Below are 25,427 nucleotides of genomic sequence, written 5' to 3'. Positions count from 1 at the left end.
ATATTTACAAGAAGCTTTAGTTCTTTAAAGGTCACGGCGTGTCCGTAACCGGGTGTCCATATCACCCAAGGTGAAGTTTGTAAAACAAGGGGGTGTCCATGTCACCCAAGGTGGAACTTTAAGCGAAGTAGGGGACCTGTCCAAAGCAAACCCCTTGCGTTGGCCTTGGGCGTGGCTGCAAGGGTAGACTAACTACTTTGGGCCGCAAGGAGGCCACGCCAGACAGGTTTTCTCTTCTGCGACCATCTTCGCAAGAGGCACCAAGGTGCAACTATCTACAAGCATTGTTCCGGTTATCCAGTGTCCATAACCTGTTAGTCCAAATAAATCTGCAGGGTAACTGAGAAACATAATTAGTAACAGGCAACAAACATAAACCATAAACAGTTAACAGATAAATTCACAGTGCATTAGTTTAGATTCTCCAGCAAGCGGGCATCTGACCTCTAGTGACTCTAGTGGACCTACGGAGCTCACTAACTGGTTTTGCACTACAGGGTGTAGGGGAGGTTGTAGGTAAGCTGGGCAGCTGTCTGCGCACTCTTTGGCTCACTAGGGGCACGGCAGGCTCACTACTAGCAGAGGGTTGATCCTCCTGTACTGCTGGTGTGAACTCTTCTGCCTCTTGGGCCGGCTGCTCTTCCAGCTCTACCGGTTCCTCTGTAGGCACTTGCGGGGCTGGCTGGAGAAAGGTGAGGACGGGTACCACGACAGCGCCGTTTACTTGTGTCTCCGAGTACGGTACTGATCATTTCTTCCATTTCCTCTGCGGGTTGAGGGTTTTCTTGATCTTCTTCAGGGCTTTGCAGCTGCTCGGGACACTTCTTCAGGTGGTCTCTGGAGACAATGGCTGTGGTTTCTCCTCCATCCTTACTGATTACGCAGATTTTTGGGTTCTCATGGCTTGATGGCAGTACGGGTCCTTCTCCCACTGGTCGTCCAACTTGTGGAGCCGCCTCTTCCTCTTCAAGACCCGCTCTCCAGGTACCAGGGGAACAGCGGGAGCATACTGGTTATAAGCCTTCTTTTGCCTTTCTCTAGCTTGAGACAGACTTCGCTCGACGCTCTCCTGTACTTTCCGATACTGCTGCTGCCGTTCTGTGTCCCAGTCTGCCTCTGGCGAGGTGTCCTCAGGCGTCAGGACTCCCATATCCAGGTCAATAGGCAGCTTACCAGGTCTTGCTCTCATTAGGTAAGCCGGGGTACAGTTGGTGGAACCTACAGGGATGTGGTTATACAGGTCCACCAGATCGGGCAGTTTCTCAGGCCACAGACTGCGTTCTTCCAGGGGCAATGTTTTTAGCAGATCTATCACCACCTGGTTCATCTTCTCACATAGTCCGTTGGTCTGCGGGTGATAGGGTGTTGTTCTTATCTTCTTGCAGCCATACAGGCTACAGAACTCCTGGAAGACCTCCGCTTCAAAGGCTGGTCCTTGGTCTGTCAGCACTTGGTCCGGGTACCCGTATGGACGGCAGAAGTGCTGCTGGAAGGCTCTAGCTGCTGTTTGAGCCATTAAGTCCTTGACCGGGACCACCACCAGGAACCGGGAGTAATGATCTACGATTGTGAGGGTGTAGACATACCCAGATCTGCTTGGAGCCAGTTTCACATGGTCCAGGGCTACCATTTCCAGTAGCTGTCTGGTGATGATGGGCTGCAGGGGAGTCTTCTGGCTGGCACGGTCCTTTCTTCTTAGGTTGCATGGGCCACAGTCTCTGCACCACCTCTCAATGGCTCCTCTCATGCCTACCCAGTAGAACCGTTCACGCAACAAGAACTCCAGCTTCTTCCATCCAAAGTGTCCTGCTCCGTTGTGGTATGCCTCCAGAACCATAGCCGCGTCTCGTCTTGGGACCACTACCTGCCAGGTCAACTCATGTGTTCGAGAGTTAACCATTCTCCGGCACAGCTTCTCCCTGTAGAGGAACAGCTTACTTTTCTCCTTCCACAGTTGCTTGGTCTCCTCCGGAGCGTCTGGGTCAAGACTGGCATCGGCCTGGGTCAGCATTTCCTTCACCAAATGGACTGCGGGATCACTGTCTTGCGTCTCCGCCCAGTTGTAGTGGGGCAAGGGATTAAATGTCACGGAGCGCCTGTCCTTCACACGGTGGGAATACAGGGTAATCCCATGACGGTGGAACGCAGGGAGCTCAACTTCTTCCAGATCTTCTGGATCTTCCCCTACGTCCGGTAAGTTCGGCATCCTAGACAGGGCATCTGCGTTGGCATTTGAGCGCCCCGCCCGGTATTTGATGGTGAATTCAAAGTTGGACAGGCGGGCCATCCATCTCTGTTCCAGGGCACCGAGCCTTGCAGTGTCCAGGTGTGTCAACGGGTTGTTATCCGTGTACACGGTGAATTTGGAGGAGGCAAGGTAATGCTTGAAATGTTCGGTCACTGCCCACACTACTGCCAGGAACTCCAGCTTGAATGAGCTATAATTCTCAGGGTTCCTCTCAGTGGGCCGTAGCTTTCGGCTGGCGTAAGCGATTACCCGTTCTTTCCCTTGCTGGATCTGGGACAGTACAGCTCCTAGCCCGATGTTGCTTGCGTCCGTGTGGAGGATAAAGGGCTGGCTGTAGTCTGGATATGCCAGGATTTCATCCCCCGTGAGGGCCATCTTCAGCTGGCAGAAGGACTCCTCTTCCAACTTTTCCCACCTGAAGGGCGGCTTCTGGTTTTTGGCTTTCCGAGATTGACCTATCAGGAGGTCCTGCATAGGGGCTGCCATTTTGGTGAAACCGGGAATGAATCTTCGGTAGTAGCCTACCAACCCGAGGAACTGCCGCACTTCCTTTGTGCTGGAGGGTCTTGGCCAGGCCTTAATCACGGTGATCTTATCAGGGTCGGGAGCCACTCCGTCAGCACTCACCACGTGTCCCAGGTACTGCACCTTTGGTTTCAGGAGGTGACACTTGGAGGGTTTCACTTTTAGGCCGTAGTTTGCCAGAGCTTCAAACACTTCTGCCAGGTGTTTCAGGTGGTCCTCGTAGGTCTTGGAATAGACAATGACATCGTCCAGGTATAACAGGACCGTCTCGAAGTTCCGGTGTCCCAGACAGCATTCCATCAACCGTTGGCAGGTTCCTGGTGCGTTGCAGAGCCCGAACGGCATACAGTTAAATTCGCTGAGACGCATCGGGGTGGTGAATGCGGTCTTCTCCCGGTCCGCCTCTGCTACAGGAACCTGCCAGTACCCGCTAGTGAGATCTAAAGTAGAGAAGAAGTTAGCAGATTTTAATGCAGCTAAGGACTCTTCTATCCTTGGTAACGGGTATGCATCTTTGTGTGTGATACGGTTGACCTTCCTGTAGTCTACACACATTCTCATGGTGTTGTCTTTCTTTTTCACTAAGACTAGTGGAGCTGCCCAGGGGCTACAGCTGTCCCTGATTACCCCAGCCTCCTTCATGTCTCTAAGCATCCCCTTGGCGTGTTGGTAGTGTGCAGGGGGTACGGGTCGGTATCTCTCCTTTATGGGAGGATGGTCTCCCGTGGGGATGTGATGTTCTACCCCCTTTACTCGCCCGAAGTCCAGTGGGTGTTTACTAAACACTCTCTCGTACTCTTGAACCACCCGATAGACTCCCTGTTTTTGGTGTGAGGGAGTGGAGTCAGTACCCAAATGTAGTTGCTGACACCAGTCCTCCATTGGTTTCTTAGAGCCGTTACCTTCCTCTGGTCGAGATTAGTGTTGAGCCACCCCCGTAGTGTTCGAGTTCGGTTCGGTTCGTCGAACACCCATGTGTTCGCCGAACTGTTCGTCGAACTGTTCGTCGAACACCTTCGAACACCGTTAAAACCAATGGCAGGCAAACAAAAACACATAGAAACACATAGAAAACACCTTCAAAGGTGTCCAAAAGCTGACAAACTGCTCAGAAGACACAACTAACACATGGAAAAGTGACAAGTACATATAGTCATGCGAAAAGAAAAGAGGTGGAGGAGTAAAAGGAGGGGGAGACACAGATATAGGCATGTCATGCCCTTCTAAAATCCAAAAAGTGAGAAGCCGAGACGGCCAGTCCGCTCCTGCCCGTGCCACCTCCGTGTCGCCGGGTTTGTGCCAGAGCCGCGGTGAACCCTGACGGCCAGCCCCCCTCTCCCAATACTGGTGCCTGTCCGCTGGTGGGTCGAGAGAGCCCCCCTGTGGTGGAGGCAGCTCTAAGCTTTTTAATTTAAATTGTCCCTCTAATTTGAATGAATACACTTTAAATCCATTTACAAGGATCTATTGGAGGGCAAGTCTCATGCCAGCAGCCGCGTAATTCCAGCTCCAGTAGCGTCCACTAAAGCTGCTGCAGTTAAAAAGCTTTTATAAGGATCGAGCTCGGCTGTCCACCGCAAGGCATCCTAGTGCCAGTCCCAGCCCCTATGCCTTGGGGTGCCTCCTGATGCTCTTCACTAAGTATCCCGTGGTCCCGAAGCATTTCCTTTGAAAAAATTAAGTGTCCAAACTACAGGTGGTGTAGCTTGCTTAACAGCCGGGATAATCCGCTGACTAGCAGACACTGCTACTAGGCACAAAGTATTTCCTGGGCTAGATGCAGTTAAAAATTTGTAAGTAGATACTCTCGTTGGATGCTGAGAAAGCATTCCATAGAGTCTCCTGGCACGCCATATATGATTCTCTTAAAAAGCTTGGGGTAGGGGTCTAGGGGACCCTTTTATAGCCAAAATCACGGCCCTGTATCACAATACGTCACCTAGGCTGAAGATAAATGGAACTGTAGCACCGAGGGCTCGGTTGCTACAGACGTATTGCACCTCACCCAGAGGTGTGATATCTCACTCTCAGATAAGGATGGAGTGTGGATCAGGACCCGACACCTGCATGCATTACACCACATTGCCGTGGGGCAGGGCGACCAATATGCCCCTGAGATGGGCACGACAGTCCCTGTCCCTGGCTGGAGTGGGGGGAGGGAACACTGAGGAAGGGGAACCCTGCAGTGCAGGAGCAGGGAGGAAGCAGTTCCTGGGTGCATTGAGAAGGGAGTATAAAAGGTGGGCACCATCTTAGTTCAGTGCAGAGAAGTCTGAGCAGAAGTGGCAGGGAGCAGGGGCTCTGCATGAGCTCTGCTCCGGAGGCGGGCCTAGTAACAGAGGCCCAGGCCTGCAAGAGGGAGAAGGAAGGAAGAGGAGCGGAGAAGGCTCCAGGAACGAGGAATGAAGGGATCCCAGGGGTGCGGACGGGCGAGTCGCCACCGCACGCCCGAATCCACCTGCGTGGAGGGGTCAGGCCAAAGGGGGAGACCGGTCCCCGAACTAGTGGAGGCAGGAAACGACCCTCAGCTAGAAACCGGAGGCTCTGACATTTTATGTGGCGCAGCCCCTTGCTCCACCCGCTAGGAAGGCACCACATAGGGTCAGGGAAACTGGCGCCAAGTTTACCAAGAGGAGGCCCGAGGCAGCCGGACAGAAGTGTTGGTAAGAAAGGCCAGACAAAGGACACACAAAGGGGGTCCTGTGAAGCGCTCCAAAGTTATCTGGGAGTTGTCTGAGCCCCTCACCTGGTGAGCACAGTACGACGTGGGCAGCCGTTACCTGCAGACGTGGTCTGGATAATAAGAACTGTGAGTAAAGGCCCTGAACTGCATCACTGACTCCGTGTCGTTACTGCTGCTGCCCTGCACCATCACCCCCATCCTCCGCATACACTGCCCTGAGGCTATACTCCTCCCGTGGGGAGTTATGCTACGCTCTGCTGCACCCACAACACCAGCCTTAGCGGTCTGCCCTGTAGCGGCGGTTCACTCTGACCGCAATCCACGGGTGGCGTAGTCGGACATTTAAACATCAAAACCACATAAATAGTTCCGCCACTGGTTTGACCGCCCTGAGCCACGGAACCGGATCGCCGCCACGAAGACTACAACCACCAGCATCCACCAAAAAGGGTCCGGCTCCGGGTGTCCCAAGGCCCAGGGGGTGCGTCAGAACATTTTCATCACCTTTCACAATCACCAATGGGACAAGGCAGGGATGTCCTCTGTCCCCTCTCTTATACATCCTAGTGACGGAGCACCTGCTCTCATCAATTCGCCATAACCCCAATATTAGGTGGATTGAGGTGGGAGGCACCGAGTACAAGTGCTCTCTATTTGCTGATGATGTCCTAGTATGTATCACTCAATCACATATATCCATCCCTGCTGTTATGGCTGAAATAGATCACTTTGTTACATGGTAAAATTTTAAAATCAATGCAGCGAAGTCTGAGGCCCTCGATGTCTCCCTCCCTAAATCCATATAGGATTCCATCCAGTCCAACTTTCCCTTTGCCTGGCCCTCACAGGGTATCAAATACTTAGGAATTCCTATTCATAGAGACCTCTCCCATCTATGTTATCTTAATTTTGGGCCCTTTATTGAACAATTCCATACAGACCACGGTTGGCAAGTTGGAACTGTGAGATTCACTACGTGCACCACTGGTGTTTTGTGGAAAAGCACATGTAAGATTCTGCAACAGTCTCTGCTGATACTCCTGCATGCGTGCATCCCTTTCTATGGCAGGAATAATTTCTGCAAATTTACTTTTGTACCGGGGATCTAACAGTGTGGCAACCCAGTAGTCAGGATTATTTCTAATTCTCACAATTCGAGGGTCATGTTGCAGGTAGTGCAGCAAGAAGGCACTCATGTGTGTTGCGCATCCAGGAGCACCAAGTCCCTGTTGTGTTGGTGGCGAGGTAACAATCATGCTTCCTTCCTCTGTCCTCTCCCCCCAACCTCGCACAACAGAAATGTGATCAAGGTCTCCCTCATCTGATGAGTTTTCCATCAGTTCGTCCTCCACTTCTTCCTGGGCTCCTGCACCTTCCTCACTAGTTTGGCTGCTACCATGCGCCCTGGTAAAATCATCTCCCCCACCCTCACATGCCTGCCGCCTTGGTGCTGCCGACCGTCTGGACCTTGCAGATGTTAGCCCTTCCGCATACAACTCCTCCTCCTCTACTTCCTCCACCTCCTCTTGTGCCACTGTAGCACCCTGAGGATTCGGCTGCTACAGGAGTATTGCACCTCAACCCAGAGGTGTGATATTCCACTCCCGGGTAAGGATGGAGTGTGGATCTGAGCTCAGTCAGCTGCATGCACTACACACATCCCATTTCCGAGGAACAGGCCGACGGTACTCCCACTTAGAAATGTGCAGGTACGACCGAGTCTGTTCCTGGCTGGAGTGGGAGGGGGGTGGTACATCCCATGTAGTGTAGGGGCAGATAGGGGGAGCAGTCTGGGTAGTGTTAGGAGCTCATTGGGTGCTGGTCACCTGAGCTCACACATAGAGGGATATATAAGGTGGGCACCAACTAGAATCAGGGTCAGTTGTAGAGAACAAGTCAGTTGGAGAGGAGCCTGTCTGATGCAGAGAACAAATCAGCAGAGAGAAGGAAACAGCAGCCCTGGAGAGAGAGTGGAGCAGAGAAAGACCCAGAGGGGGAAGACTGAAGGGACCCAAGAACCCAAATTAGAGCACCGGGTGAGGAGTCAGCAAAAGGGTACCGGAACCCAAACTGGTGGGGGCAGAAAGCACACCCCAGCCAGAGACCGGAGACCGTGGGCAGCGTCTGCCACGGTCACCCATCACATCCACCCCGAAGGCACACCACATGAAGGGTCAGGGAACCCAGGGCCAAGGGTGTCCCAACAGAAGGCCCGAGGGAGCTGGACCTAGGTGGATCACTGGTGGGGACGGCTGAAGAAAGGACAGAGGGAGAGCTCAGGGCCACGCTCCGGACTTGTTTGGGGGTTGGCTGGATCCAGGACCTGGTGGACGCAGCACGGCTCGGGTGGTCACTCGCAGCTGGAGTGACCAGTACAACATCTGCAGTAAGTAAACACCCTTAACTGCACTACCCGACTCTGTCTTCATTGCCGTCTGCACTGCACCACCACAACCCCCATCCTCTGCACCTGTCCCCCCTGAGGCTATACCCCTCCCGTTGGGGGTTATCTCATCAAGCTGCGCACCCACCATCAGCCTCAGCGGACCCTGCTGCAGCGGCGGCCACAGTGACCGCATCACAACGGGTGGCGTAGTCGACACAAAAGAACTTTAGTAACATCTGTAGAACTGCCACATCACACTGAGCTTGACGCCCTGGGCACGGGACCGGGTCACAGCCGCTCGGAGACTACAACCCCCCATCTGATCCGGTGCCGGGTATTCCCCTCAAAAAGGAATATGTCCCAGGGGGCGCGTCACCACCACCTGACTCCGAATTCTGTTTAACATGTGCTCCAGCATGTAAATCACCGGAATAGTCATGCTGATAATGGCATCGTCAGCACTAAACATCTTCGTCGCCATTTCAAAACTGTGCAGAAGGGTGCATAGGTCCCTGATCTGAGACCACTCCTCCAGCGTGATTTGCCCCACCTCTGAATCTCGTTGGCCCAGGCTATACGTCAGAATGTATTGCACCAGGGCTTGTCGGTGCTGCCACAGTCGCTGCAACATGTGCAGAGTTGAATTCCACCGGGTAGGCACATCGCATTTTAGACGGTGAAGTGGCAGGCCCAACGACTTCTGTAGAGATGTAAGTCGCTGAGCTGCGGGATGCGAACGGCGGAAGTGAGCACACAGCGACCGTGCCCTCTGCAGAAGGCCATCTAGTCTGGGATAGTGGGCTAAAAATTGCTGGACAACCAGGTTCAACACGTGAGCCATACAAGGCACGTGTGTGACATTGCCCCGGCGAAGGGCCGCACCCAGGTTTGCAGCATTGTCGCACACGGCCTTCCCTGGTTTCAGGTCCAGTGGAGACAACCATTCATGAAATTGGTTCTCCAGAGCTGACCACAACTCCTCAGCTGTGTGACTCACATTTCCCAGACATTTCAATGTAAAAACCGCCTGATGACGTTGAGCCCTACTGCCAGCATAGTAAGGAGGTGTGCAGGATCCCTTCTGCGCAGTTAGAAAGCTTGTGGCATGACCAGACAGGCTTTGGGTGCAGGTGGAAGACCGAGAGGAGGTTGAGGAGGCAGAAGCAGTGGAGGAAAAATGACATAAAGAGGATTGACGCACAACTCGTGGGGACGGCAAGACTTGGACAGCAGCCCCTTGTCCTGCTGTCACCATAGTTACCCAGTGCCCAGTCAGCGACATGTAACGCCCCTGTCCATGCCTACTCGTCCAAGTGTCTGTGGTGAAATGCACCCTGTCACACACAGAGTTTCTCAAAGAAGCGGTGATGTTGTGTGCGACATGCTGGTGGAGCGCAGGCACACCTTTCTTTGAGAAGTAGTGCCGACTGGGCATCTGGTACTGGGGCACTGCGACGGACATAAGGTCTCGAAAATCCTCTGTGTCCACCAGGCGGAAAGGCAGCATTTCTGTAGCCAAGAGCTTGCAGATGGTGAAATTCAACCTCTTAGCTTTCTCATGGCTAGGAGGAAATGGTCTTTTACTTGTCCACATCTGAGGGACCGAGGGCTGGCTATTGTGCTTAGACGGGGTTGATAAGGGTGTCCCCGGCAAACTGCCGGTCTGTGAGGAAGATGCAGGCGGACATGTTAGGTTGCCTTGATCCAAAGGTGGTGCTATCGATGTCGGACAGCGCTCAAGACCAGCTGGTGTTACCACCTCCAAAGAAAATGATGACCTGCCAATCACGCTGACTGTTGCGGGTAAAGAGGTGGCAGGTCTGCGCCCCAAAACAGGTGTGACTGCTGTCCCCCCAGTCACAGAGGATGAAGAGGCCGCGGATGCACAAGATATGGCAGACGGTGGTTGGCCCGGCCGGCTAGACCGCATTGCAGCACACTGAGCTTTCCACTGCAACTTATGCTTCATGTCCATGTGCCGGTTCATGCATGAAGTACTCAAACTATGTATTTTTTGGCCTCTACTTAGCTTTTGCTGACAAATGTTACAGATAACACGAGTTGGGTCATCTTTATCGATCTGAAAAAATGCCCAGGCTATGCAAGGCTTAGCACCCATGCGACCTGAAGAGCCACCACGACTTGTGGTGAGAGGCAGAGTTGTGTTTGAGGATGCAGTTGTTGACGTGCTTCCAGTACTACGTCTCTGTCCAGGAAGGCGCAACCTGACCTCGTCGTCACTAGCATCTTCCTCCACCTCCTCTGCTGACCTCATCTCTTGGCTGACTGTGGGTTGACAGTAAGTGGGATCTCCGACCTCATCATCATCACCCTGTGCGTTATCACACCCGTCGTCCTCAGAGCCAACCTGTTCCTGCCCTGACAAAAAACTAAAGTTGTCGCTCCAATCAGGTATTTGAGTCTTATCATCGTCTTCCTCATTGTCTCCACCAACAGGAGTTACAGTTTGGGAATGAGGGTCTACATTATGGTCAGAACCTTCTGCGTCTGGTCCTGGATCCGACTCATAAAGATTCTGGGCATCAGTGCAGATCATTTCCTCGTCTGGATTCACAGAAGCGCTGGAGTCGACCTCTGATTCCCAGGCTATAGTATGAGTAAACAGCTCTGCAGACTCAACCATCTGTTCTACCTCATACTCAGACGGGCAGCTGGAGATTTGGGAGCTGTGAGGAAGCAAGTGCGATTTGGGTGACACCTTTGAGGACTGGAGTATTTGTGATGTTGAAGTTGATGTGGAGGAGAGCCCACTTAAAGGAGCACTTGATATCCGTTGAAGCACCTGCTGTTTTTGTGCCTCATCTGGAATTTGTAGCGATTGGCGTGGCCGTAAGAAAGGGATCTTATCACATTGTCCGCTAAAAGAAGTAGACATTTTAGTTTGGCTGGAAGATGGTCTTTCTTCTGCACCTACCCCACGGACACAACCTTTTTTCCCCTTCCCAACACGCCTATTCCCCTTTCCACCAGCAGCAGGCCTTTTTCCACTCATTTTGGTGGTTAACTAATTCACAACTCTGGAGTTGTTTGCACAAAAAAACAATGGATGGTAACCGAGCAGAGCTGAGTGGCCAAACTGTGGTATTAGGCCAAAACTATTGGCTGGGTTAGATGCAGAAATTTTTTTTATTCAATTTGCAACCTGATGGAGGTCAGTATGGATGGACTAATAGACCAAGTCCCACACACTGCTAGAAGCCCAAATATTTTTTCAGAGCTAGATGCAGAAAAAAATTATTTTTAATTTGCAACCTGATGGAGGTCAGTATAGATGGACTAATAGACCAAGTCCCACACACTGCTAGAAGCCCAAATATTTTTTCAGAGCTAGATGCAGAAAAAAATTATTTTTAATTTGCAACCTGATGGAGGTCAGTATAGATGGACTAATAGACCAAGTCCCACACACCGCTAGAAGCCCAAATATTTTTTCAGAGCTAGATGCAGAAAAAAATTATATTCAATTTGCAACCTGCTGGACGTCAGTATAGAAGGACTAATAGAACAAGTCCCACACACTGCTAGAAGCCCAAATATTTTTTCAGAGCTAAATGAAGAAGAAAATTTTTTTATTCAATTTGCAACCTGATGGAGGTCAGTATAGATGGACTAATAGACCAAGTCCCACACACTGCTAGAAGCCCAAATATTTTTTCAGAGCTAGATGCAGAAAAAAATTATTTTTAATTTGCAACCTGATGGAGGTCAGTATAGATGGACTAATAGACCAAGTCCCACACACCGCTAGAAGCCCAAATATTTTTTCAGAGCTAGATGCAGAAAATTTTTTTATTCAATTTGCAACCTGATGGAGGTCAGTATAGATGGACTAATAGACCAAGTCCCACACACTGCTAGAAGCCCAAATATTTTTTCAGAGCTAGATGCAGAAAAAAATTATTTTTAATTTGCAACCTGATGGAGGTCAGTATAGATGGACTAATAGACCAAGTCCCACACGCTGCTAGAAGCCCAAATATTTTTTCAGAGATAAATGAAGAAAAAAAATATTTTTAATTTGCAACCTGATGGAGGTCAGTATAGATGGACTAATAGACCAAGTCCCACACACTGCTAGAAGCCCAAATATTTTTTCAGAGCTAGATGCAGAAAAAAATTATTTTTAATTTGCAACCTGATGGAGGTCAGTATAGATGGACTAATAGACCAAGTCCCACACACCGCTAGAAGCCCAAATATTTTTTCAGAGCTAGATGCAGAAAAAAAATTATATTCAGTTTGCAACCTGATGGAGGTCAGTATAGATGGACTAATAGAATGATGCTATGCCCAAAAGATTTTACTTCACTAGGTGCAGTAAAAAAATTGGTATTCTATACACAGGTGGTATATCTTGCAACACAGATAGGCTACTCCACTGACTAACACACTCTGCAATAGGCCAAAAAGGATTAGCTTTGCTAGATTCAGCCAAATGCTGTGAAAAAAACTTGCACAGCACTGGCACAGACCTGCCTGGCAAAAACTGATAGGAACTGATGTAACCTAGTCCTGAAAAGGACTCCAATTACAATTAGTCTTTACTCCCACAATCTATCTATTTAAGAGCACAGACCTGCCTGATAAAAGTCGTAGGAAATGCTGTAACCTAGTCCTTAAAAGGACTGCAATCACAACTATTCCCTACTCCCAAGCTATCTGTATATTTGTGCGAAAATTGGATTGAAATTAACAAGGTATAGCGCACACAGCAACAGCGGTGCCGTCTAACACGCAGCTGCAGCAGTGAGAAAATGGTGGCGACGGGGAAAATGGCTTGGTCTTATAGGGCAAGGACATGTGACATACACTGCCAATCACACATGCCCTTGCTTGTGTGAAAAAAAGCACTTCGCTCCGTGTGTGCGCTGCTGATAGGCTGACAGATTGCACCTCCCCACTGCAAATGCGGGAAAGAGAAAAAAAAATGGAGATCTTCATTGTTCCTGCAGAGATCCATCCCCTGCCCCTCCCCCCGCCCCGCTGTACACTCAAATTGCGCATTAACATTAATTTTCATCATTACTGAGAAAAAATCCAGTTATGATTTTGGTGCACGAACAGTTATCGAACATAACCTCGAACAGCCGAATTTTTCTCAAATTGTTCGTGTTCGCCGACCGGCTCGAACACCGCCCAAAACAGCTCGAATTTGAGATTGGCGAACAGTTCGAGTAGAACAACGCTCATCTCTAGTCGAGATGGAGGCAAGGGTTCCACGGCCTGTACAGAGTTCTGGTTGATGGTGAACAATTTGGCTAGCGTGGCATACTGGGGCAGGTGTACTTCTCTCTCCCCGATATTTATGATGCGAACGGGCACCCTCCCATGGCGTACATCGACCACCCCCCGTGCTGTCAGAATCGTGGGCCTACTGTCTGAGTAGACGGGTTCTATCATTGCTTGGTAGTCTCTACCTCTTAGACCAATAGCTGCCCGGCACCAAATCATCATCTCACTTTTTGGGGGCATGGCAATAGGGAACGGGTCACACATTCTCACGCTACCTATCTCACCACCAGATAGTTCCACCTGTTGCCGCTTCATCAGTGCCCGGATCTCTTTTTGGAGCACACGCTGCTGGCCGGAACTGGCGTTCTTGGCAACCTACTGTAAAATGAGAATCACCTCTGCAAGACAATTTTCAATCACATTAGTTCCCAAGGTTATTCTAGGGTGACTCTCATGACGGTCTATGTCCACTATAATCAGTCCTTGTGCCGCCAGTTCGACTTTACCGATCTTAATGGTCACCTCTTTGAATCCCACCTGTGGCACGGGCTGACCATTGCTGGCGATGATACTCAGGTCGTCATCTGGGTAGCGGGTTATGTCCGAGTCATTCCAGTACTGCTTAAAGAGCACGTACGGGATGGTGGTCACCTGTGACCCAGTGTCTAGTAGGGCACTCATAGGAATGTCATCCAGTACCACAGGCAAGATTGGACGTCCCCCTACGTATTTATCACGCCAGTTTGATGGGCCTGATGGTCTTGTGCCTGGGGGTTGGCCCTCTACCCCAGGTTGTGCCCGTTTAAATGAAGTACCTTGCCACATGTCCGGGTTGATTGCAGCGGCGGCAGATGGGTCGTCCGTCCTCGTTGTATCTGTCGCTGGGTCTTCCTCTGGCCGGTGGGGTCCTCCTCAGTCGGCGCCACGGGACATCCTCCGGTCCGGATGCCAGCTGGATCTTTCCTGGAGAAGAGACCTGTAAAGACTGCACAGTTCTGGTTAGCGGGGCAAAGCTCTTAGTCAGCTCTTGGACCTGATGGTGCAGGTCTGTAGCCGGGTCACTGTCTAAAGCCTGCGCATCAGCTCCCACAGGCCCTGCAGACAAGGGCGCCGTCTCCTGGTGGTAAGTGATAGCAGGGCGCCTGTGGGTCACAGCGCCACCTGGTGCTGGTTCTCGGAGCACCCGGATGGCTCTGTCCTTGAACTGTGCAAAGTCCAGGTCAGGGTCCTGTAAGGCCATTGCCTGCAACTGGGTTCGGTGGGCATTGCACAGTAGACCCTCAATAAATTGTTCAGTCAACAGCTTATCTTCATTTCCCACGCTGTCAGGGTCTGCCTGCTTAATGGCTCTCAGGGCCTCTTGTAGGTTTAAAGCATAGTCTCTTATACTCTCATGTGCCCGCTGTTTGCACCCATAAAATCTTAGTTTTATCTCAGCTGAGGTGCGGGTGTCAAACGTGTCTTTCAGCCGGGCTAGTATCTCTCTGACAGTCCTCTTCCTCCCAGGTGGCCAGGACTTTACCTCCCTTTGGGCTGCCCCGATTAATTGGGCCACCAGGATGCTCACTTTTTGCTCTTCTGTGAGGGGGTACACCTGGAAGAGGCTATCCAGTCTTTCTCTAAAGTCATTTAGGGTATGTGACTCCCCTGAGTACTGGGGTAGCCAGGTTGCCCCCGGGATATAGGGCATGGTGAATGGCATGACTGCTGCAGTGGTTGTGCAGGCGGTGGCTGTGGCAGTGGAGCTCCCCTCGGTGTCCGGCATCCTCCTCCCCCCTAGTGGAACGTGGCCTACCTTGCGATGCTCTTCTTCCATAGGCCGCGGCTCCGCAGTCGATCGTCGGGGTCGAGGACCTGGCGTCGCGCTCCGATGACGTCAGCGTCGCTCTTCCTCCCTTCCAGGACCTTGCGCAGCGTCACTGTGTGGGGCGGAGCGTGGGGCGGAGCTTCAGATCTCGCGCGCTTTCGGCGTCCACGCCCCTCTTCTTCCTGTGCGGCGTCCCGAAGATGGCGTCCGAAGGCGGGAAGCAGCTGCAGATGGCGGGAAGAAGGCAGAAGACGGCGGGAAACGGTCCAAGATGGCGTCTGATGGCGGGAATCGGCTCCGGATGGCGGGAAACGACTCCGGACGGCGGGAAACTTCACCACAGGTAAGTTCAAAAGTCTTTTTCAGGCACGCAGTACCCGGTGGTTGTGGGCACGAAATCCTGCCGACTACGCCAAAGTTGACGCGCCCCCTGGGCCTGTGCTGTGCAGGGGAACCCGGAACCGGGCCTGTTGTAGAATGCTGGGGGTTGTAGTCTCCGTGTGGCGGTGACCCGGTCCGTACCCAGGGTGGTCAAACCAGTGGCAGTCTATTTGTATTCTAATTGTCCGACTACGCCACCCGTGGATTGGACCGCCGCTGCGCTGCAGACCGCTGAGGCTGATGTTGTTTGCGCAGCCGAGTATGGGATAACTCCCCTCGGGAGAAGTATTGCCTCAGGGCAGCTAATGTGAGAGATGATGGGAGTGATGGTGTGAGGGTCCCAGTGCTAATGGTGCTGGTGCGGCAAGGAATCACAGAGACGTGTGGTGCGGTTCAGGGTCTTTACTGATGGTACAAGGCAGACCCTCCCGGGAGTACTGGCTAGCATAAGGGGCCTGGTCAGTCTGCGAGCAAGCAGGAGTTCCCCTGGCCAGGTGGAGTTGTAGGCCTCCCCGTTTATCTGCACTCTTCCTGGCTACCTTGCTGTCAGCGGTTACAAGTAGCCCACGTCCCTGAGTGTACCGTATGGTGCTCACCCGTATGGCTGGTGACTTGGGGCCTTCTGTTAGCCTCCGCTCCTGGATGGCGGTGCTGGTCCCTTCTTTGTGACTGAGCCTCCGAGCTTCTATGGCCAGAGGACCTGGAATCCCCTGCCGGCTGGTTTCTGCTGCTGGTTATATATCAGTCCCCACAGCCTCGGACTCCTGTGTCCGGTTTTAGTAACTTCAGCCAGGGCGAGCTATATCTCTGCTCACAGCCCCTGGTCTTCTGCTTCTCCTCCTACAGAGCTCCTGTTCTCACTTTCCCTCTCCAGGCTCTGACTACTCTAATCCCGCCCCAGACCCAGTTTTATAAGGGCAGATTGCTCCCCTCCCAGGTCTGGGTGGGCCGTGTTGCATGTTTAGGGCTCCTGACCAGAGAAACCTCCCACTTGCTCTCAGACATAATATCTCTATTACTGTGGTAACCAGACCCCTGGGGTGCCACAAGTGCATTTACTGAACATACATTTCAGTAGGCCAACATTTCGGATTTTAAAAACATTTTTCAAGCTGTTATAAAGTATTCTAATTTACTGAGATAATGACTTTTGTGTTTTCATTGACTGTAAGCCATAACCATCAACATTAACAGAAATAAACACTTGAAATAGATCACTCTGTTTGTAATGACTCTATATAATATATGAGTTTCACTTTTTGTATTGAAGAACTGAAATAAATTAAGTCTTTGATGATATTCTAATTTTGTGACAAGCACCTGTATATGTAACATAATATTACATGGTGCACTTTCTTGTCCTTTACATATCAGGTTCTAAACATAACAGGACGCTATATAATAAAGAACGGAGCCATACATAGCTAGAGAGGGTGCTACATAATAAGGGACAGTGCCATACATACCTAGAGAGGATGCTACGTAATAAGTGACAGCGCCATGCATAGCTAGAGAGGGTACTACGTAATAAGGGAAGGCGCCACAAATAGCTAGAGAGGGTGCTACGTAATAAGGGAAGGCGCCCTACATAGCTAGAGAGGATGCTACGTAATAAGGGACAGCACTATACATAGCTAGAAAGGATGTTACGTAATAAGGGACGACGCCATACATAGCTAGAGAGGTTGCTACGTAATAAGGGACAGTGCCATACATACTTAGAGAGGATACTACGTAATAAGGGACAGTGCCATACATACCTAGAGAGGATGCTACGTCATAAGGGACGGCACCATCCATAGCTAGAGAGGGTGCTACATAATAAGTGACAGCGCCATACATACCTAGAGAGGGTGCTGCGTAATAAGAGAAGGCGCCATACATAGCTAGAGAGGGTGCTATGTAATAAAAGAAGGCACCATACATAGCTAGAGAGGGTACTATGTAATAAGGGACGGCGCCATACATAGAGTGAATGCTACGTAATATGTATCAGCACCATACATACCTAGAAAAGATGCTACGTAATAAGTGACAGCGCCATACATAGCTAGAGAGGGTGCTACGTTATAAGGGAAGGCGCCATACATAGCTAGAGAGGGTACTATGTAATAAGGGACGGCGCCATACATAGTTAGAGAGGATGTTACGTAATAAGGGACGGCACCATACATTGCTAGAGAGGATGCTATGTAATAAGGGAAGGCACCATACATAGCTAGAGAGGGTGCTACGTAATAAGTGACAGCGCCATACATACCTAGAGAGGATGCTACGTAATAAGGGATGGCGCCATACATAGCTAAAAAGGATTTTAAGTAATAAGTGACAGCGCCAAACATACGTAGAGAGGATGCTACATAATAAGGGATGGCGCCATACATAACTAGAGAGGGTGCTACGTAATAAGTGACAGCGCCAAACATAAGTAGAGAGGATGCTACATAATAAGGGATGGCGCCGTACATAACTAGAGATGATGCTACGTAATAAGGGAAGGCGCCCTACATAGCTAGAGAGGATGCTACGTAGTAAGGGACAGCACCATACATACCTAGAGAGGATGTTACGTAATAAAGGAAGGCACCATACATAGCTAGAGAAGATGCTACGTAATAAGAGACAGTGCCAAACATACCTAGAGAGGGTGCTACGTAATAAGGGATGGCGCCATTCATAGCTAGAGAGGGTGCTACGTAATAAGGGAAGGCACCATACACATCTAGAGAGAGTTCTACCTAATAAGGGACGGCGCCCTAGATAGCTAGAGAGGATGCTACATAAAAACGGGCAGCATCATACATAGCTAGAAAGGATGTTATGTAATAAGGGATGGCACCATACATAGCTAAAGAGGGTGCTACGTAATAAGGGATGGCACCATTCATAGCCAGAGAGGATGGTATGTAATAAGGCACAGCGCCATATTTATTACTCATTCTTATCTATGGGAATAACAGATGGACAGAACTGGAGAGGTGAGGACTCTGGAAATGTCTGTAGTGAGATTTATTAATGTGTCTCTCCATAACCAGAGATTAATCACGGGGCCTCCACCTCACCCCCTGATAAATGAGGACATCAATGACCAGAAGATCCTAGAACTCGCCTACAAGATGATTGAGCTGCTGACTGGAGAGGTGACACTGCTGGGAATGCTGGGACATTATACAGTAACGCTATGGAGGGATCGGGGGGATGATGGTATCATTGTATGTGTCAGGTTCCTATAAGGTGTCAGGATGTCGCCATCTATTTCTCCATGGAAGAGTGGGAGTATTTAGAAGGACACAAAGATCTGTACAAGGACGTTATGATGGAGGTTCCCCAGCCCCTCACATCACCAGGTAATAGATAGGACTAAATACACACGGCCTATAATTATCTGTATGTAAAGAATGAATTCAGTCCCTGTATGTGTTTCTTCCAGATCTATCCAGTAAGAGGACAACACGAGACAGATGTCCCCGTCCTCTTCTTCCACAGGACTGTAAACAAGAAGACCCCAATGTTCCTCAGGATCATCAGGTAGATGGAGAGAAGGTGTCATGAGATCTCACCTATGATGTGTAGACAGCTGTGAAGGTCTTGTGTTCAGTCTTGTTTTATCCACCAGTATTATATGTTTTATACTTGTGTAATGAGAACGGTGGAGATGACAGGATTAGAGCTGATCATAGATGTGATCTCTCCATCTGTCTATGACTTTTACAATATTTGTTTCAGGGTGAAGATCTGACCCATATTAATACTACAGAGACATATGTGAGGGGTGATGAGCGGTGTAAAGAGGAGATTCCTACATATGACTACCCAGGTGAGTAGTGACCACTAAATGCAGAGAAGTCACAGATTCTTCTCAGTCACCGGCTGTGGCTGCTTTATCGGTGGTGTAGTCCGGCCGTATCACAATCGTATGATCACCATTTTGCCTCTAGACCACAACATTCTCCTCCACCCAAAACTGTTCAAATGATTTTGGCCATTGAAAACCCTTTTCTATAGAACTTATGACTTGGAGGATCCACCTACTCCCTGTGATTAGAAGACGCTGACCATTACCTCCTCAGATCTGTAAACTAGAAAACCAGATGACAACGTACGTAGAATGTACAGACAGTTTAGAAAATCACTTGAAGAAAATATTATGATGGGCCTGTAAGAGAAAGCGGAGGGTAATGATGCTGTTGGCTTCCTAGATCCCTGATATGTTATTGGATGAATCTACCTTCTCTCCCTTCTGTGCTGCTGAATGTCCTCATATGGTCCCTACGAGACCAGGTCCAGTTTTAATGACCAAACTTCACTTTTATGATTGATAACATTAAATGTGCAGTGAGGGCCAAGCGTGAATTTCTGTACAATAACAACAGAGTTTCCCTTTTGTCCTGATTTTTCAATTTCTTTTAAAACCGACTGACTTCATACAGGATCGCGATTAACTATGCAAAAAACATTACACCTGTGTGTGATATACAGGTGCTTCTCAATAAATTAGAATATCATCAAAAAGTTAATTTATTTCAGTTCTTCAAAAAAGTGAAACTCATATATTATATAGAGTCATTACAAACAGAGTGATATATTTCAAGTGTTTATTTCTGTTAATGTTGATGATTATGGCTTATAGCCAATGAAAACACGAAAGTCATTATCTCAGTAAATAAGAATACTTTATAACAGCTTGAAAAATGATTTTAAAATCCGAAATGATGTCCTACCGAAATGTATGTTTAGTAAATGCACTCAATACTTGGTCGGGGCTCCTTTTGCATCAATTACTGCATCAATGCGGCGTGGCATGGAGGCGATCAGCCTGTGGCTGCTGCGGTGTTATGGAAGCCCAGGTTGCTTTGATAGCAGCCTTCACCTCGTCTGCATTGTTGGGTCTGGTGTCTCTCATCCTCCTCTTGACAATACCCCATAGATTCTCTATTGGGTTAAGGTCAGGCGAGTTGCTGGCCAATCAAGCACATTGATACTGTTGTTTTTAAACCAGGTATTGGTACTTTTGGCAGTGTGGACAGGGGCCAAGTCCTGCTGCAGAATGAAATTTCCATCTCCAAAAAACTTGTCGGCAGAGGGAATCATAAAGTGCTGTAAAATGTCCTGGTAGACGGCTGCGCTGACTTTGGTGTTGATAAAACACAGTGGACCTACACCAGCAGATGACATGGCTCTCCAAACCATCACGGATTGTGGAAACTTCACACTAGACCTCAAGCAGCTTGGATTGTGTGCCTCTCCATTCTTCCTCCAGACTCTGGGACCTTGATTTCCAAATGAAATGCAAAATTGACTTTCATCTGAAAACAACACCTTGGACCACTGAGCATCAGTCCAGGTCTTCTTCTCCTTGGCCCAGGTAAGACGCTTCTGGCATTGTCTGTTGGTTATGACTGGCTTTACACAAGGAATGCGACACTTGTAACACATGTCCTGGATACGTCTGTGTGTGGTGGCTCTTGAAGCAATGACTCCAGCAGCAGTCCACTTCTTGTGAATCTCCCCCCAAATTTTTGAATGGCCTTTTCTTAACAATCCTTTCAAGGCCGCAGTTAACCCGGTCGCTTGTGCACCTTTTTCTACCACACTTTTTCCTTCCACTCAACTTTCCATTAATATGCTTGGATACAGCACTCTGTGAACAGCCAGCTTCTTTAGCAATGACCTTTTGTGGCTTACCCTCCTTGAGGAGTGTGTCAATGACTGAATTCTAAACATCTGTCAAGTCAGCAGTCTTCCTCATGATTGTAGAGCCTACTGAAACAGACTAAGGGACCTTTTTAAACGCATAGGAAGCCTTTGGAGGTGTTTTTTGTTAATTATTCTAATTTACTGAGATAATGACTTTTGTGTTTTCATTGGCTGTGAGCCATAATCATCAACATTAACAGAAATAACACGTGAAATAGATCACTCTGTTTGTAATGACTATATAATATGAGTTTCACTTTTTTTAAGAACTGAAATAAATTAACTTTTTGATGATATTCTAATTTATTGAGAAGCACCTGTATCTCTAAGCTGTGCGAGGCTGATAGCTGTAATATTTACACCTGCATGAATGTGTTGGTATGACTCGAGCCCTGGTATGTTGGATTCACTTCACGTCATAAATTCCATTATGTTTTCAATCCTAAGGAATTCAGATTACTGCGCAATCTCTCCTGAAATGGGGGCACTAATACTTCTCCACTCTTCTGATCAGGTTGTAGCTCCAATGGTCCACCATAAATAAGTGTAAGTCCGCTTTAATGTTGGAGTTCTCCCCTCATACATATGTTCTTGTTGGCGATGTAACATATTTTTTATGTCTTTTTTTCCAGGTTCATTCTGTATGATAGTTTGATTGTGGTGGGATCGGCCGGCCTCACTTATGTGAATCTGTAACTCCCTGGTAGTCTTTCAAAAAAGGTCTCCATTACCTCTTCCCAATGCCCGAGGTCTAAATTTAAGACACCTCAGCTCTGCACTAATAGAAAAAGTTCATTTAAAATGTCTAATATTTCTTCTTGAAACTCATCTGATCTGAAAATATTGGCACTTAGCGATAATTTAGATTGCCAAGAACCCCATGCTCTAATTACCCCCGAGAGGTTTCACCACTATTTACTCTTTTTTTTTTATAAAGAAGCCTGTTCAGCTTGATTTCTTCAGTAGATGTGTTATGGTCTATAGTCACAGTTTTGCCCATCACCCCTTTAACTTCTTTAAAGGAAATCTCTCATCCCCTGGGAGATGTGAGACCTCTAATATGGGCATACAGGTTATAGAAAAGTAAATCTATACATACCTGTATGGCCCATAGTAGAGGTCTGCTTGCAGTGAAATTGAGTTTTATAAAATCTGTCTTCACATGCTTAGCGTCCCCCGGACACCAAGAAATCCCCGCCTATCTCTTTAGTTAGCCCAGAAATCCCCACCTATCTGCTTATGTAGCATGTCCCCCTGCACATGAGCGTTGCGACTGCGGAGCAGTGCAGAGACAAACGGACCGGGAGGAAACAAAGCGCTCCTGATGTGAGCGTCGCATTGCGCATGCGTGGGAAATGAGTTAAACCAGTGCACGTCACAGGTCCCTGTGATGTGCAGGGGAGGTGGGGAACATGCTAAATAAGCAGATAGGCGGGGACTTCTTGGCATCCGGGGGACGCCAAGCATGTGATAACGGATTTTATAAAACTCCATTTCGCTGCAAGCAGACCTCTACTATGGGCCATACAGGCATGTATAGATCTAGTTTTCTATAACCTGTATGCCCATACTATAGGTCTCAAACTCCCAGGGGGTGGCAGATTCTCTTTAACCCCTCTACATGGATCTGGACTTACACAGAGGCCCGTAGGCTTGGGCCACTGTGTTACCAGCTGTTCTGTGGTGTGAGATGGGAAGAATAGTCTGGTATTCGGGTCAGAACCAGGAGGGCAGAGAAAATACAAAATCAGAAGAAACGAGTAGTCAGTAAACGGGCCGAGGTCACAACAGAAACAAATACACAAGCCGAGAGCTGAGCACAGAGGACTGAACCAGAGGAGGACAAGGCTGGATCTGGCAGCTTCCAGCAATATGCTTCCAGCTTTAGTAGGGTGCGGTGCTTTCCAATTCTCTGAAGGAGGGAGCAGATTACTCCAGCTGGACAGCACACACACCCATACTACCAGACTGGATGGTACTACAGGTCCCAGCAACCCTAATCTTAATGGCTAGACAGAGCCTGCGCCGCCAGAGCTTCTGGTTCCGACGTCTCCTCCATCACCAGCGCCGCCTGCAGGATGAATAAGGCTCCTGGTGACAGAAGCAGACATTGCAGGAGCAGATCCCAGAGAAAATGGGACCCACCATTTGCAGAAACCTTGATATGACAAAATGAAAGAAAACCAGAGCAGTAGAAATCCCCATAAAGTGACTCCATCTTGGAAATTATAACCTTCAGGGAATTAATCTATAGGAGTAGTGACTATTTTGACTCCACAGGCACTTTCCCTAAATTAGCACGCAGTGGATGTTGGAGAGTGAAAATTGCAAAAATGCCATTTTATTACCCAACACACAGTGCCCAGATAAATTAAGTGGGTTCTTCTCACTATAGTGATGCCAAATACATGAATGCTAAATGTGGTTTGGGCACAGTCTTTTAGACTGTGAACTGTAATTGACTTGGTGAATAATTCTTTTTTTTTTTTTTTTACGTAGCTTGCCATTTTTACAGACACTTTAAGTAAAAATGTTAAAAAAATGTAAGAATATATTTATTCAAAAATAATACTTAATTTTATTCTTGGCAGATGACTGTACCAGGAGATCAGAAGGACAACTGACATCTTCAATTTTTAAATCACATGAGATTGAGATCCAACAAGATGCAATTGAAGTGAATGCCATTACTCCAGATATACCATCATCCCTTCACAGCAAAGATCAATCATCTAATCCTTTGAAACAGGTCCTGTCTTCTGATTCATTAGCGACTACTAAGGAAAATCAAAGTTACAAAATAAGCATTAAAAAACGAACTGCTCCTAAAGCAAAGAAGCCATTTTCACGTTCAGAATATAAAAATACTCTTCTTAAACAAGAAAAAATTCGCAGATCAGATCTTGCGAGGCAGAGAAATCACACAGGGGAGAAGACATTTTCCTGTTTAGAATGTGGGAAATGTTTTAACCATAAATCAGTTTTGATTAATCACCAGAGAACTCACACAGGGGAGAAGCCTTTTTCCTGTTTAGAATGTGGGAATGGTTTTAACTACAAATCAGAGCTTGTTATACATCAGAGAATCCACACAGGGGAGATGCCTTATTCATGTTCAGAATGTGGGAAATGTTTTAACCATAAATCAGTTTTGATTAATCACCAGAGAACTCACACAGGGGAGAAGCCTTTTTCCTGTTCAGAATGTGGGAAATGTTTTAACCATAAATTGGTTTTGGTTAATCACCAGAGAACTCACACAGGGGAGAAACATTTTTCCTGTTCAGAATGTGGAAAATGTTTTAACCGGAAATCGGGGCTTTATAATCATCAGAGAACCCACACAGGGGAGAAACCTTTTTCCTGTTCAGAATGTGGGAAATGTTTTAACTATAAATCGGTTATGGTTAATCATCAGAGAATCCACACAGGGAAGAAGCCTTTCTCATGCTCAGAATGTGGAAAATGTTTTACACACATGACTAGTTTTATCAGACATCAGAGAACCCACACAGGGGAGAAACCTTTTTCCTGTTCAGAATGTGGGAAATGTTTTGTGAAGAAATCATCACTTCTTAGTCACCAAAGAATTCACACAGAGGAGAAGCCTTTTTCATGTTCTTAATGTGGGTGATGTTTTACATGGAAATCAATTCTTAGGGTATGTGCACACGATGCAGAAATGAAGCAGAAAATTTCTGCATCATTTCTGCATCTCCCTGGCAGAAAAAACGCATGCAGATTGTGCATGTGACGCGCCCCTGGGCCTGTGTCGCGCTGCGTTGCGCACGCGGGAGCTTACCCGGAGCCGGATCTCTTGAGGGTTGTAGTCTCGTGGCGGTGACCCGGTCCGTGCCCAGGGAGTCAAACTGAGCGGCGATGTACTAGCAGTAGATGGTTGGTGACTACGCCACCCGTTGAATGCAGCTATGGAGCTGCCGCTGCGGGGCAGACCGCTGAGGCCGGTGGAAGGATGGTGCAGCGTGGATGGTATAACCCCCAACGGGAGGGGTATGGCCTCAGGGCAGCCGACGTGGATGATGGGGGTAGCAGGAACCACTCAGAGACGGTGCGGTGTAGTTCAGGGTCTTTACTGGTGACAAAGATAGACCCTCCCGGAGTACTTGCTAGTGATAGGGGCCTGGTCAGTCCTTGAGCAGATGGGATTTCCCCTGGCCAGGCGGAGTTGTAGGCCTTCCCAACTAACTGTACTCTTCTGGCTACCTTGCTAGAGGCGGGAATAAGTAGCCCACGTCCCTGAGTGTACCGTGTGGTGCTCACCCTTATGGCCGGTGACTCGGGGCCTTCTAATGGCTTCCGCTCCACGATGGCGGTGCTGGTCCCACGCGTGTGACCGTGCCTTCGGGCTTCTGGGCCAGAGGACCTGAAATCCTCTGCCGGACGGTTTCTGCTGCTGGGTAGGAGTTAGTCCCCACAGCCTCGGACT

General features: G+C 48.8%; 1 protein-coding gene across 1 annotated transcript in view; it reads left to right on the top strand.

Moving 5' to 3' along the window:
• The window catches only part of LOC141236815 (uncharacterized), a 58,057-nt gene extending 33,017 nt beyond the window's left edge, over positions 1 to 25,040 (top strand). The window contains exon 3 of the mRNA XM_073668276.1: positions 23,572 to 25,040. Within this exon, the coding sequence (XP_073524377.1) occupies positions 23,572 to 24,605 (1,034 nt within the window). The 3' untranslated portion in view covers positions 24,606 to 25,040. The remainder of the gene's footprint in view (positions 1 to 23,571) is intronic.
• Positions 25,041 to 25,427: the final 387 nt, after the last annotated feature.

The sequence above is a fragment of the Phyllobates terribilis genome, unplaced genomic scaffold (assembly GCF_046119375.1).
Source record: "Phyllobates terribilis strain yellow unplaced genomic scaffold, ASM4611937v1 Scaffold_715__1_contigs__length_759695, whole genome shotgun sequence".
Lineage (NCBI taxonomy): Eukaryota > Metazoa > Chordata > Amphibia > Anura > Dendrobatidae > Phyllobates > Phyllobates terribilis.
Note: the sequence above shows the minus strand (reverse complement) of the source record. Positions and strands in the feature narration are given on the sequence as shown.